Genomic DNA, 15,875 nt, shown 5'->3' with positions numbered 1-15,875 from the left:
GCCTAAATTTACTCACACCGGCCATATTCTACGAGTGTTGAGCTTTAGTAATTCTGCGCGAGAGTGCTCTGAAATGCACAACGGCTATACCACTTAGCTAAGAATGATGTGAATAATTAAGTCAATAAACGTTGTGTAGTTAAGATAGCATATAGTTAATATACTGCCTGGCAAGTTCGATGTATTAGTAGCCAACTAACGTTAGGTAACTAGCTAACATACCGGTACATACTGCTGTAATGCTATGCAGTTCGTAAGGATAGCATAGCTAATAAATTGTCAGCCAGTATCTTATTTGAAAAGTCATTACTTTATTACATTGCTCAACATTTTTCTAAACATTTGTAATAATTAGTTAAAGCAATGAATTCGCCGGACTTAGGCTGTATATTTTCCACCATTTTCTCAAATCTGAAAAAGTTGTGAAGCAACGTTCATTTTCTGAAGAATTGCAATATGGGCCCTAAAAGTACGGAAATAGTGTACAGTGCATGTGTACTTTGTATTTTGGCGAATTTAGTACAACATCCGGGAACTTTTGACATACTAATTATATCCATACTATGACCAATAAGCATACTATATATTCAATTCACAGTATGCTTTCAGTTGATCGTACTAGCTTTTAGCCTGTCTACCCGAAGTTGATGCTGTTGCTATGCAACCTCTTGCTAGCTAGTTAGCATAACACATGACTAGTTAGACATTTTACAACTTCGGGTGTGTCCTTAAATTTACATTTACATTTTACATTTAAGTCATTTAGCAGACGCTCTTATCCAGAGCGACTTACAAAATGGTGCATTCACCTTATGATATCCAGTGGAATAACCACTTTACAATAGTGCATCTAAATCTTTTAAGGGGGGGGGTTAGAAGGATTACTTTATCCTATCCTAGGTATTCCTTAAAGAGGTGGGGTTTCAGGTGTCTCCGGAAGGTGGTGATTGACTCCGCTGTCCTGGCGTCGTGAGGGAGCTTGTTCCACCATTGGGGTGCCAGAGCAGCAAACAGTTTTGACTGGGCTGAGCGGGAACTGTGCTTCCTCAGAGGTAGGGGGGCCAGCAGGCCAGTGGTGGATGAACGCAGTGCCCTTGTTTGGGTGTAGGGCCTGATCAGAGCCTGAAGGTATGGAGGTGCCGTTCCCTTCACAGCTCCGTAGGCAATCACCATGGTCTTGTAGCGGATGCGAGCTTCAACTGGAAGCCAGTGGAGAGAGCGGAGGAGCGGGGTGACGTGAGAGAACTTGGGAAGGTTGAACACCAGACGGGCTGCGGCGTTCTGGATGAGTTGTAGGGGTTTAATGGCACAGGCAGGGAGCCCAGCCAACAGCGAGTTGCAGTAATCCAGACGGGAGATGACAAGTGCCTGGATTAGGACCTGCGCCACTTCCTGTGTGAGGCAGGGTCGTACTCTGCGAATGTTGTAGAGCATGAACCTACAGGATCGGGTCACCGCCTTGATGTTAGTGGAGAACGACAGGGTGTTGTCCAGGATCACGCCAAGGTTCTTAGCACTCTGGGAGGAGGATAAAAGGGAGTTGTCAACCGTGATGGCGAGATCATGGAACGGGCAGTCCTTCCCCGGGAGGAAGAGCAGCTCCGTCTTGCCGAGGTTCAGCTTGAGCTGGTGATCCGTCATCCACACTGATATGTCTGACAGACATGCAGAGATGCGATTCGCCGCCTGGTTATCAGAAGGGGGAAAGGAGAAGATTAATTGTGTGTCGTCTGCATAGCAATGATAGGAGAGACCATGTGAGGATATGACAGAGCCAAGTGACTTGGTGTATAGCGAGAATAGGAGAGGGCCTAGAACAGAGCCCTGGGGGACACCAGTGGTGAGAGCGCATGGTGCGGAGACAGATTCTCGCCACGCCACCTGGTAGGAGCGACCTGTCAGGTAGGACGCAATCCAAGCGTGGGCCGCGCCGGAGATGCCCAACTCGGAGAGGGTGGAGAGGAGGATCTGATGGTTCACAGTATCAAAGGCAGCAGATAGGTCTAGAAGGATGAGAGCAGAGGAGAGAGAGTTAGCTTTAGCAGTGCGGAGAGCCTCCGTGACACAGAGAAGAGCAGTCTCAGTTGAATGCCCAGTCTTGAAACCTGACTGATTAGGATCAAGAAGGTCATTCTGAGAGAGATAGCAGGAGAGCTGGCCAAGGACGGCACGTTCAAGAGTTTTGGAGAGAAAAGAAAGAAGGGATACTGGTCTGTAGTTGTTGACATCGGAGGGATCGAGTGTAGGTTTTTTTCAGAAGGGGTGCAACTCTCGCTCTCTTGAAGACGGAAGGGACGTAGCCAGCGGTCAAGGATGAGTTGATGAGCGAGGTGAGGAAGGGGAGAAGGTCTCCGGAAATGGTCTGGAGAAGAGAGGAGGGGATAGGGTCAAGTGGGCAGGTTGTTGGGCGGCCGGCCGTCACAAGACGCGAGATTTCATCTGGAGAGAGAGGGGAGAAAGAGGTCAAAGCACAGGGTAGGGCAGTGTGAGCAGGACCAGCGGTGTCGTTTGACTTAGCAAACGAGGATCGGATATCGTCAACCTTCTTTTCAAAATGGTTGACGAAGTCATCCGCAGAGAGGGAGGAGGGGGGAGGGGGAGGAGGATTCAGGAGGGAGGAGAAGGTAGCAAAGAGCTTCCTAGGGTTAGAGGCAGATGCTTGGAATTTAGAGTGGTAGAAAGTGGCTTTAGCAGCAGAGACAGAAGAGGAGAATGTAGAGAGGAGTGAGTGAAAGGATGCCAGGTCCGCAGGGAGGTGAGTTTTCCTCCATTTCCGCTCGGCTGCCCGGAGCCTTGTTCTGTGAGCTCGTAGTGAGTCGTCGAGCCACGGAGCAGGAGGGGAGGACCGAGCCGGTCTGGAGGATAGGGGACAGAGAAAATCAAAGGATGCAGAAAGGGAGGAGAGGAGGGTTGAGGAGGCAGAATCAGGAGATAGGTTGGAGAAGGTTTGAGCAGAGGGAAGAGATGATAGGATGGAAGAGGACAGAGTAGCGGGAGAGAGAGAGCGAAGGTTGGGACGGCGCAATACCATCCGAGTAGGGGCAGAGTGAGAAGTGTTGGATGAGAGCAAGAGGGAAAAGGATACAAGGTAGTGGTCGGAGATTTGGAGGGGAGTTGCAATGAGATTAGTGGAAGAACAGCATCTAGTAAAGATGAGGTCAAGCGTATTGCCTGCCTTGTGAGTAGGGGGGGGAAGGTGAGAGGGTGAGGTCAAAAGAGGAGAGGAGTGGAAAGAAGGAGGCAGAGAGGAATGAGTCAAAGGTAGACGTGGGGAGGTTAAAGTCACCCAGAACTGTGAGAGGTGAGCCATCCTCAGGAAAGGAACTTATCAAGGCGTCAAGCTCATTGATGAACTCTCCAAGGGAACCTGGAGGGCGATAAATGATAAGGATGTTAAGCTTGAAAGGGCTGGTAACTGTGACAGCATGGAATTCAAATGAGGAGATAGACAGATGGGTCAGGGGAGAAAGAGAGAATGTCCACTTGGGAGAGATGAGGATTCCAGTGCCACCACCCCGCTGGCTCGATGCTCTAGGGGTATGCGAGAACACGTGGGCAGACGAAGAGAGAGCAGTAGGAGTAGCAGTGTTATCTGTGGTAATCCATGTTTCCGTCAGCGCCAGGAAGTCTAGGGACTGGAGGGTAGCATAGGCTGAGATGAACTCAGCCTTGTTGGCTGCAGACCGGCAGTTCCAGAGGCTGCCGGAGACCTGGAACTCCACGTGGGTCGTGCGCGCTGGGACCACCAGGTTAGAGTGGCAGCGGCCACGCGGTGTGAAGCGTTTGTATGGCCTGTGCAGAGAGGAGAGAACAGGGATAGACAGACACATAGTTGACAAGCTACAGAAGTGTTGTTTCTTGTATTATTGTCTCCTGTGTCTTTAGAGAACTATTTCACTTTGATATCCTTTTTATCTTCTGTCCTGATTTTCTCTTTCTTTTCTTCTGTTAACTAGATATTCTTTGTTGTTCTTCGTTAGCTAGCTAGCTTCGTTAGCTAGCTAGCTTCAAATTCAATCTGGAGTGCCAGAGTGCGCTAGTAAATTCAGAGCATTGTCAGATTGTCTGTTTGTAAATTCAGTGCGTTTCGCTCTCGGAGAGCACATTGGACGCTCAGGCGAGGAGTTGGGTTGATCTGAGCGTTCTGACCTTACAACTGCAGTCAAGCACTCAAGTTAACGTTGGCTAGCTTGCTAGCTAGCTATGTTCAGACACAAATGAGACCACTCTGACCATTTTACTCGCCCTAGCAGAGCTGGTAAGGCAGTTTTCATGTTATCCAGAGCGTTGGTGACTAACTGTGCTGCTAGCAACAATTTAATTACGCTTTTTTGCCACATTTACTGACACCGGCCATATTCAATGGGTGTTGAGCGATCATAAATTCATTATTCTGCGCTCTGGTACACTCTGAATTTGGAGTAGATAGCCAGAACAAATTTATGAAAGCACCCGAATGTCCATTGAGAACGCACAACGACTATAACATTAAGCTAAGCATGACAGGAATAATCAAGTCAATAAACGTTGGGTAGTTAGTTAGATATCCTATAGTTAATATACTGGCAAGTTTGATGTATAAGTAGCCAACTAACGTTAGGTAGCTAACTAACAACATACCGGTACATACTGCTGTAATGATATGCTATGTGTTTCGTAAGGACAGCATAGCTAACAAATTGTCAGCAAATATAACGTGTAAGGTAACTTATTTGAAAAGTCATTACTATTGCTCAACATTTCCTTAACATTCGTCATAATTAAGGCAATGAATTTGTATCCGCTCTCGTTGTACTTCGAATGCATATTTTCGACCATTTTCTTCAAATCTCGAAACGATGTGAAGCCACGCCCATTTCCTGAAGAAGTGCATTATGGGCCCTAAAGTACGGAAATAGTGTCCTCTGCATGTAAACTTCATATTTTGCCGAATTTAGTACGACATCCGACATACTATATCCATACTATGACCAATAAGCATACGATATACTCAATACCTGTCACAAATAGCATGGTTAGTGCGGTTAGTATGAGTATTTCGAAAACACCTCTCGTGTTTCCATTCCCCTTTAAGTTGGTTTCAATAGGGGAGAATTATGCACTCGTGGCTAAGGGACTGTCTTAAAAGTGCAATCAGCAGAATGTGGTGTTTACAGGAAAACATAATGTTTGTCTCAATTAAATGATCAAGAGCTCTTAAACAAACTTAGTTTCTTCCTACAACAATTACAAATTGAAATTTGATCTTGTTTATATTTATTATTTTATGTAAAAATACAAGGTTATAAAGCATGAATAGGCCTATGATCTTCAGTGTTTTCAGCAGTGGTGAGGCATAGATAGGGTTGGGGGGGTTTCTTTGCTGGAGGAGTTTGAGTCGGGTCAGGTCAGATTGTTTGATAGCATAACTGTGACAAGGTCACTTCTGGTGACTTTTTAAAAAGACATTCAACTCCAAAATGCATGAAAATTAAATGACGTTGACACCATCTGAAATATAACTTATTCGCGCCACTGCACTGATTTTATATTCATATTTCCAGTTATAGGTCTTCAGTTCAATATCTCAGTGTCCTTGGGTTGGGTTCCTTTACCTCTCTGATGAAAGATACAGCTTTTATTTTTTTCTCTGAATTCTTCCCCTTAGATTTTTTTTTTTACAATTATTTAACCTTTTACAGCTGTGGTTATTTTTTCACATACATACAGTTGAAGTCGGAAGTTTACATACACTTAGGTTGGAGTCATTAAAACTCGTTTTTCAACCACTCCACAAATTTCTTGTTAACGAACTACAGTTTTGGCAAGTCTGTTAGGACGTCTACTTTGTGCATGACACAAGTAATTTTTCCAACAATTGTTTACAGACAGATTATTTCACTTATAAATAACTGTATCATTCATTAAAGTGGCCAATGATTTTAAGTATGTTTGTAGACAGCAGCCTCTTTGTTAGTGGCTGTTTAACAGTCTGATGGCCTTGAGATAGAAGCTATTTTGCAGTCTCTTGGTCCCAGCTTTGATGCACTTGTACTGACCTCACCTTCTGGATGGTAGCGGGGTGAACAGGCAGTGGCTCAGGTGGTTACATTATCATTTACATTACATTTAAGTCATTTAGCAGACGCTCTTATCCAGAGCGACTTACAAATTGGTGCATTCACCTTATGATATCCAGTGGAACAACCACTTTACAATAGTACATCTATATCTTTTTTTTGGGGGGGGGTTAGAAGGATTACTATATCCTATCCCAGGTATTCCTTAAAGAGGTGGGGTTTCAGGTGTCTACGGAAGGTGGTGATTGACTCCGCTGTCCTGGCGTCGTGAGGGAGCTTGTTCCACCATTGGGGTGCCAGAGCAGCGAACAGTTTTGACTGGGCTGAGCGGGAACTGTGCTTCCTCAGAGGTAGGGGGGCCAGCAGGACAGAGGTGGATGAACGCAGTGCCCTTGTTTGGGTGTAGGGCCTGATCAGAGCCTGAAGGTATGGAGGTGCCGTTCCCTTCACAGCTCCGTAGGCAATCACCATGGTCTTGTAGCGGATGCGAGCTTCAACTGGAAGCCAGTGGAGAGAGCGGAGGAGCGGGGTGACGTGAGAGAACTTGGGAAGGTTGAACACCAGACGGGCTGCGGCGTTCTGGATGAGTTGTAGGGGTTTAATGGCACAGGCAGGGAGCCCAGCCAACAGCGAGTTGCAGAAATCCAGACGGGAGATGACAAGTGCCTGGATTAGGACCTGCGCCGCTTCCTGTGTGAGGCAGGGTCGTACTCTGCGAATGTTGTAGAGCATGAACCTACAGGATCGGGTCACCGCCTTGATGTTAGTGGAGAACGACAGGGTGTTGTCCAGGATCACGCCAAGGTTCTTAGCACTCTGGGAGGAGGACACAAGGGAGTTGTCAACCGTGATGGCGAGATCATGGAACGGGCAGTCCTTCCCCGGGAGGAAGAGCAGCTCCGTCTTGCCGAGGTTCAGCTTGAGGTGGTGATCCGTCATCCACAATGATATGTCTGCCAGACATGCAGAGATGCGATTCGCCGCCTGGTTATCAGAAGGGGGAAAGGAGAAGATTAATTGTGTGTCGTCTGCATAGCAATGATAGGAGAGACCATGTGAGGATATGACAGAGCCAAGTGACTTGGTGTATAGCGAGAATAGGAGAGGGCCTAGAACAGAGCCCTGGGGGACACCAGTGGTGAGAGCACGTGGTGCGGAGACAGATTCTCGCCACGCCACCTGGTAGGAGCGACCTGTCAGGTAGGACGCATTCCAAGCGTGGGCCGCGCCGGAGATGCCCAACTCGGAGAGGGTGGAGAGGAGGATCTGATGGTTCACAGTATCAAAGGCAGCAGATAGGTCTAGGAGGATGAGAGCAGAGGAGAGAGAGTTAGCTTTAGCAGTGCGGAGAGCCTCCGTGACACAGAGAAGAGCAGTCTCAGTTGAATGACCAGTCTTGAAACCTGACTGATTTGGATCAACAAAAGGACCTCCAGCAGGCCACAAATGTGCATGTGTCTGCTCAAACGGTCAGAAACTGACTCCATGAGGGTGGTATGAGGGCCCGACGTCCACAGGTGGGGGTTGTGCTTACAGCCCAACACCGTGCAGGACGTTTGGCATTTGCCAGAGAACACCAAGATTGGCAAATTCGCCACTGGCGCCATGTGCTCTTCACAGATGAAAGCAGGTTCACACTGAGCACATGTGACAGACGTGACAGAGTCTGGAGACGCCGTGGAGAACGTTCTGCTGCCTGCAACATCCTCCAGCATGACCGGTTTGGTGGTGGGTCAGTCATGGTGTGGGGTGGCATTTCTTTGGGGGCCGCACAGCCCTCCATGTGCTCGCCAGAGGTAGCCTGACTGCCATTAGGTACCGAGATGAGATCCTCAGACCCCTTGTGAGACCATATGCTGGTGCGGTTGGCCCTGGGTTCCTCCTAATGCAAGACAATGCTAGACCTCATGTGGCTGGAGTGTGTCAGCAGTTCCTGCAAGAGGAAGGCATTGATGCTATGGACTGGCCCGCCCGTTCCCCAGACCTGAATCCAATTGAGCACATCTGGGACATCATGTCTCGCTCCATCCACCAACGCCACGTTGCACCACAGACTGTCCAGGAGTTGGCGGATGCTTTAGTCCAGGTCTGGGAGGAGATCCCTCAGGAGACCATCCGCCACCTCATCAGGAGCATGCCCAGGCGTTGTAGGGAGGTCATACAGGCACATGGAGGCCACACACACTACTGAGCCTCATTTTGACTTGTTTTAAGGACATTACATCAAAGTTGGATCAGCCTGTAGTGTGGTTTTCCACTTTAATTTGAGTGTGACTCCAAATCCAGACCTCCATGGGTTGATAAATTGGATTTCCATTGATTATTTTAGTGTGATTTTGTTGTCAGCACATTCAACTATGTAAAGAAAAAAGTATTTAATAACATTATTTCATTCATTCAGATTTAGGATGTGTTATTTTAGTGTTCCCTTAATTTTTTTGAGCAGTGTATAATAAATATTTTTTAATGGCTATTTTTAGCTGCCAACACATAAGTGTTAGTTGCATAGGGCAGAGAGTGGATTAATGAGCTATAATTACTTGTGAGAGGAATGATTACATGAACATTATGGTAGAGGGTTCAAATTGGAATTTAGCCAGGACATCAGGGTAAGAAACTATTATCTTATGAGAAGTAGGCCCACCATGTTAAGCTACTAAATGATCAGAGAGTCAAGGCACCCGTTTAAGACCCCTTCCAAAAGACAGCATCCTCCAAAGGGCAATGTCATAGGCACAATACCCAATCAACCCTTTGAACCTATGCCCTATGCACTTGTGGAGATCAAAGGTTGTGGAGATTGGTATAAGCAGTATGGTGAAAAGTCCAAATACTATAAGATGGAACGTTGAAGCTATTGCCATATTGCTTACACCAGTTAAATCCACTCAGATCTCCACAAGTCCATAGGATTTAGGATTGGGCCATACACCACTTACAGAACCCTTTGGTGTGTAATACCACATTTCTAACCGTATACATTAGGGATCAACCTGGGTAACTGGGATCCCTGGACTGTCCAGGGAACACTCTTCACATTTCCCCCAAAAATAAAATGACAAAACTAGGGAAATAAAGAAAAAAATACCTAATGTCTGCACTAATGCAATTCCACAAAATACACAACATGTGCAGCATCAGACTAGCCAAAAATGTAATAGCACATTATCCAAGCTGGTTGATGCATGGAAGCATTTAACCTAGCGTATTTACTTCACAAATAGTCGCCATAAATTCCACACACACATAACTGAAACTGACATAAAAAGCACACACATAAGTGACACTGCCAGACTGCACACGCGACCCGAATGCAGTTAATAAACCCTACAGGAAACCCCTACAGTATAGCCTATAAAATACAGTCACAAATTTGATAGGCCTATGCACAATTCACTACATAGGCATCTCTGTCAACTGAAGTCTTAACATATAACATATATATTTTCCAATATAGTCCCAATCCCAATGAAATGCAAAATCCTGACTCCTGTCTCGCATGAACATTCCTAACTTTATTCTGTAATCCATAGGTTGTATTAACAAAGCACACCTCTCGCCTATGTTGACTGAGAAGGGTCATATCTTGAGTTCCAACCCAACTTTTCTATGACTTTTATCGTGTTTATCGTTACTTTCTTTGTACAGAAAGTTCATACTATTATCACATATGACTTCTGGACATCAGATCGACAGTTACTAACCTCGATTTTGACTTCAAATAGATTTCAACTCTGACTCAGCTGTTCCACTGGAAGTTCCAGTGATGCACTCAATACAGAAGTGGTCGGATGAAGCAGACGCGAGGCTACAAGACTGTTTTGCTAGTACAGACGGGGATATCGTGCCTGGCCGTGCAGTCATGAGTGAACAGGGAGTACAGGAGGGGACTGAGCATGCACCCGAGAGGCCCCATGTTAAGGATCAGTGTGGCGGAAGTTTGACTTGTTTTAAGGACATTACATCAAAGTTGGATCAGCCTGTAGTGTGGTTTTCCACTTTAATTTTGAGTGTGACTCCAAATCCAGACCTCCATGGGTTGATAAATTGGATTTCCATTGATTATTTTTGTGTGATTTTGTTGTCAGCACATTCAACTATGTAAAGATAAAAGTATTTAATAAGATTATTTCATTCATTCAGATCTAGGATGTATTATTTTATTGTTCCCTTTATTTTTTTGAGCAGTATATATATATATCTATATATATATATATATATATACACAATATTGAAAATACTTTTCAGTGTTAGATTTCAAAACCATCTGGATAGAGCTAAAGAATATTAGATCTGTACGTGAACAAATAATAAAAGCATAAATATTTGTACAAAATCAAAGGGGAATAATTTTGAAAGAGCTGAAAAGGAACCCACCACACTTGTTTCTAGATTTGTAGCTTATATTGATAGGAAGGTATTGAAATACAGACCTATCACAAGAAATATGGCTGTAAAATCAGGGAAGTGATGAACTGGAAATATCATTAATATAGCATGGATGAGGGGGTCAGTGACTTCACATTATGTGGTTTTACATCTCCATTTGACCTGGATAGGAAGCTTCCTTGTAAATGGGTCAAATATAGCCCCCTTGGTCGCTAGAGGTAAATAATACAAATGCGGGGCCCTTCAGTGACTGGAGGTGCCATGTAGTATGTAATCTTCATATAGGTGTAACCCTTCTGAATAGGAATACAAAAACATTTTTGTAGCTTACACGCAATTATCGGTATTGCACTTTGACGATGTTCCCTAAATCACCAGAGCCCAAGAAAACAGCGTATTGCCTCTGTTAAGGGAAGAGTTCGACTATCGGTAAACACAAAGGGTTTACCTAGCTCTGTACCATCATCTGATTCTATGTATCACTCATCGTCCTAGGACCTTCTGTCCGAGAGCTATTGACGAGCAAACTCCGAATCTCCAAAGTAAACATGTTTTTACTGCAATACTTTTTTTCTCCAGCCTAACAGATGTTGATGCAGAGACTCAAAAACAGACTAACAAGTGAAACCGCTAACGTTAGCTTACTAGCTAGCTAACGTTACCTAACTTAGCATAACTAGCTTGCTAGCTAAATGATAAAAATATTTAAGACTGCTGGCTAAGATCTCGGCGTTGTTTCTTGGTACTTCATCTAGCCTGAGACCAATACACCGAGGCGCAGTTGATGTTGGACCTCCGTGAGCAGCAACATGTACCCCAGTGCTGCGCCAGCGGGATGCCCGCCCTACAACTCCAAACACGGGCACGGTAATGGACTCTACCCGCTACCTCAGGCCTTCCTTCAACATCACCAGCAACTAGCTGAGGCCCCACGAAACATCGCTAATACAAAGTAAGGCAATCCCATGGAATAATGTTGCTGGGTGGGTCTTTCTATGTATGTATGTATGTCCATATAGACTAAAGAGAACACGTTTTTGAAGAAATTGAACAGAGGTTTTGTATACTTTTAAGCCGGTAGTTCTGAAAGCATTGCTCAAGAGTCTAAAAGTGTCCTCGAAATTGTGTACAAGGTCATTGTTCTCGAGCCACCTGTAGTAAAGAGAGTAACAAAAAAACTGATGTGCATGATGGGCTAGCCCCGCAACCTCATGGGACAATACTGTGCCCATTGAATTAGGATTTAGCATACTAGAAAGGCAATAAACCTCTATTATGATGGTCCAAAGGTCAGCCATGTTGGTCAGGGAGTTGGTCGACCATGGTTTGCCAGTGCTGTGATAAGTTGTTTTGTAAAACAGTGAATGTGAAGAATGTATCTGCACTCTGTGTCTTAGCTAGCTAGCCAATCCGTTTTAGAGAATGATTCCATACATTTCAAATTAAGTGCCAATATTCCAACATTTCATTCAAACAATCCAGTCAATCCACAGCCAAACACTGGCTCAAATCAGTTGATGATAGGACTTAGATAAGTTGTAAATGCAACAAGTACTCATATTGTATCATATAATAACAATAACAGCTTTAAAAGAAAACAAAATCTGAGACATATATGGTCTGTTTACGTATATTTTAGAGGCTATTTATACAGAACATATGTATAAAACGTGTATAAACTGTATTTATAATTATATGACAATATTTTAGTTTGACTATAATGCCATTACACAATTTCTGATACATCACTTGCCTTACTTTTATTTTCCTGCATACAGTACATTCAGAAACTATTCTCTTACTTTACAGCCTGTGTGCAATGTATGTGTGTGTCTGTACAGTACCAGTCAAAAGTTTGGAGACACCTTTATTTTTACTATTCTCTACATTGTAGAATATTAGTGAAGACCATTGGCTATGGGTTGCGATGTTTTGCGGCTATGAACGATGGACTTGACGATGGACCTGTTAGGCTCTGACCAAGATTTCATGGCTTTCCCTGGTTGTGACCATGAATAATGCCCCCCTCCTACCTCCTCACAACAAACTTTTATCTTCCAAAGACGCACGGTTTTGCATCTTGACAAATAATTTAACTAGTACACACATCATGAAAGTAGGAGAGATCCACAGTAGCTCCCACCATGTATGTGTGAGATGTTTTATGTATGACCATGTTTTATGTTTTACCACTCATTACTGCTGTAACCTGTCTAGATAAAGAGCACTAGGCTGAAAACGTCAATTAACACAGATATAGATCGCTAGAGTTTTTGCATCCCAGCCTTTCTTCCTAACATTTTATATTACATTTTAAAGACTGATGCCACTCTTCTTAAAGCTTTTCAGCTGGACACGTCTCTAATCTTACCTTGTTCCAGCACTTGTGTTGGTTGGTTTTCACAACCTGAAAAATAAGGACTATTACAAAATGCTGTGTAACATAGACCTACTGGTAGTGTTCTTGGTTTGTGGCAATGCAGTTCTGTCTCTGTGCAGCTGTGGATTGGTGGTGCAGCAGGAGTGTTGAGTTGCGATAAGTGTGCAGTCTGGTAAAGTGCAACTAGATGGTTAAACAGAGCACTTCCTGCAACACAGGAGCAGAGGCTTCAGACTACTGGTACTGAGTTCTTCAACACCATTTGTGGAGTAGAGAAGTGCTAAAGTGAGGTAGACATACAGTTGAAGTCGGATGTTTACATACACCTTAGCCAAATACATTTAAACTCAGTATTTCACAATTCCTGACATATAATCCTAGTAAAAACTCCCTGTCTTAGATCAGTTAGGATCATCACTTTATTTTAAGAATGTGAAATGTCAGAATAATAGTAGAGAGAATGATTTATTTCAGCATTTATTTCTTTCATCACATTCCCAGTGGGTCAGAAGTTTATTTGGTAGCATTGCCTTTAAATTGTTTAACTTGGGTCAAATGTTTCGGGTAGCCTTCCACAAGCTTCCCACAATAAGTTGGGTGAATTTTGGCCCATTCCTCCTGACAGAGCTGGTGTAACTGAGTCAGGTTTGTAGGCCTCCTTGCTCACACACGCTTTTTCAGTTTTGCCCACACATTTTCTACGGGATTGAGGTCAGGACTTTGTGATGGCTACTCCAATACCTTGACGTTGTTGTCCTTAAGCCATTTTGCCACAACTTTGGAAGTATGCTTTGGGTCATTGTCCATTTGGAAGACCCATTTGCGACCAAGCTTTAACTACCTGACTGATGTCTTAAGATGTTGCTTCAATATATCCACATAATTTGCTTTCCTCATGATGCCATCTATTTTGTGAAGTGCAGCAGTCCCTCCTGTAGCAAAGCACCCCCACAACATGATGCTGCCACCCCCGCGCTTCACAGTTGGCATGGTGTTCTTCGGTTTGCAATCCTCACCCTTTTTCCTTCACACATAACAATTGTCATTTTGGCCAAACAGTTTTATTTTTGTTTCATCTGACCAGAGGACATATCTCCAAAAAGTATGATCTTTGTCCCCATGTGCAGTTACAAACCGTTCTCTGGCTTTTTTATGGCGGTTTTGGAGCGGTGGCTTCTTCCTTGCTGAGCGGCCTTTCAGGTTATGTCGATATAGGACTCGTTTTACTGTGGATATAGATACTTTTGTACCTGTTTCCTCCAGCATCTTCACAAGGTCCTTTGCTGTTGTTCTGGGATTGATTTGCACTTTTTGCACCATAGTACATTAATTTCTAGGAGACAGAACGCGTCTCCTTCCTGAGCGGTATGACGTCTGCGTGGTCCCATGGTGTTTATACTTGCGTACTATTGTTTGTACAGATGAACGTGGTACCTTCAGGCGTTTGGAAATTGCTCCCAAGGTTGAACCAGACTTGCGGAGGTCTACAATTTTTTTCTGAGGTCTTGGCTGATTTCTTTTGATTTTCCCATGATGTCAAGCAAAGAGGCACTGAGTTTGAAGGTAGGCCTTGAACTACATCCACAGGTACACCTCCAATTGAGTCAAATGATGTCAATTAGCCTATCAGAAGCTTCTAAAGCCATGACATCATTTTTTTGAATTTTCCAAGCTGTTTAAAGGCACAGTCAACTTAGTGTATGTAAACTTCTGACCCACTGGAATTGTGATACAATGAATTATAAGTGAAATAATATGTCTGTGAACAATTGTTGGAAAAATGACTTGTGTCATGCACAAAGTAGATGTCCTAACCGACTTGCCTAAACTATAGTTTGTTAATAAGAAATGTGTGGAGTGGTTGAAAAACGAGTTTTAATGACTCCAACCTAAGTGTATGTAAACTTCCGACTTCAACTGTAAATGGCGTCGTGTTGGCAAGCGGTTTGCTCACGTCAACGTTGTGAACAGAGTTCCACATGGTGGAGGTGGGGTTATGGTATCGGCAGGCATATGCTATGGACAATAAACACAATTGCATTTTATCGATGGGATTTTTAATGCACAAAAATGACGAGATCCTGAGGCCCATTTGTTTAAGGTACCTGTGACCAACAGATGCATATCTGCATTCCCAGTAATGTCAAATCCATAGATTAGGGCCTAATTTATTTATTTCAATTGACTGATTTTGTCATATGAACTGTAACTCAGTAAAATCTTAAATTGTTGCATGTAGTGTTTATATTTTTGTTCAGTATATATTTACGCTAGTTACATTAACAGTAAACCTATTCAGGAAACAAAAGGTGACTGGAGATCTAAATAACCAAAACATAATCTTCGACCCACGTCATCAATTAAGAAATGCCAGCCTACCATAAACATGTTTCCTGACTATTGAGATTGTTCAAATATGTGTTATGTACTTGTTATTTTCGGAAAATATGCAAATTTAATAAAAAATTATTTTGTCACCTTTTTGGACCCTCACCAGTTTGCTTCACTGCAGGTAAACCAAAGCATGGGTTGCTGTTGTACACTGCTTACAGCAGGGATCATCAACTAGATTCAGCCGCGGGACATTTTTTAATTTTTTATTGTTGAGCATATGGTCAGGGGGCCAGAACTACATATTATTTGTAATTACGACTGCAAATTGACCACAAGAAGCCCAAACCAATATAATGGGGGGCAAATAAAATCCTGCGGGCAGCCAGTTGGGGAATCCTGGTTTACAGGTTAAGGGAACCAATATGTCATTTTGTACTTTGGGTGAACCATTGAGGGGTGAGGGATTATTTTTAAATTAATCACAGAATACCAGGAAAAGCCCCATCTACTGGTCAGAATCTGGTAATATCAGGATGTAAGATGGGATATAAACCTAACAACTTCAATGACTAATTTCTCTGAACAGGGTAAAAAACGTTCACAAATTCACTGAGCTGCAGCTCCATACTACTTGTCAAACTTGTTGGGTTGGGATTGGTGTGGGTGGTCCGTGTGTGGCTTTTCACAATTTCTTTGGAATCCTCATGTTTCAC

At 43.7% G+C, this 15,875-nt stretch overlaps 1 protein-coding gene across 2 annotated transcripts in view; it reads left to right on the top strand.

Annotated features, from left to right (window-relative positions):
• Positions 1-10,795: 10,795 nt before the first annotated feature.
• Positions 10,796-15,875, top strand: part of tent2 (terminal nucleotidyltransferase 2) — a 41,975-nt gene continuing 36,895 nt past the window's right edge. The window contains exons 1-2 of one of the 2 annotated variants that reach the window (XM_014174924.2): positions 10,796-10,990; positions 11,204-11,400. In XM_014174924.2, the coding sequence (XP_014030399.1) occupies positions 11,258-11,400 (143 nt within the window). In that variant the 5' untranslated portion in view covers positions 10,796-10,990; positions 11,204-11,257. Of the gene's footprint in view, positions 11,401-15,875 lie in introns of both variants that reach the window. The other variant, XM_014174923.2, reaches the window with a different exon arrangement.

This window comes from Salmo salar, chromosome ssa26 (genome assembly GCF_905237065.1).
Source record: "Salmo salar chromosome ssa26, Ssal_v3.1, whole genome shotgun sequence".
Classification (NCBI taxonomy): Eukaryota; Metazoa; Chordata; class Actinopteri; order Salmoniformes; family Salmonidae; genus Salmo; species Salmo salar.
The sequence above is the reverse complement of the archived record's forward strand: the minus strand, read 5'-3'. Positions and strand labels throughout refer to the sequence as shown.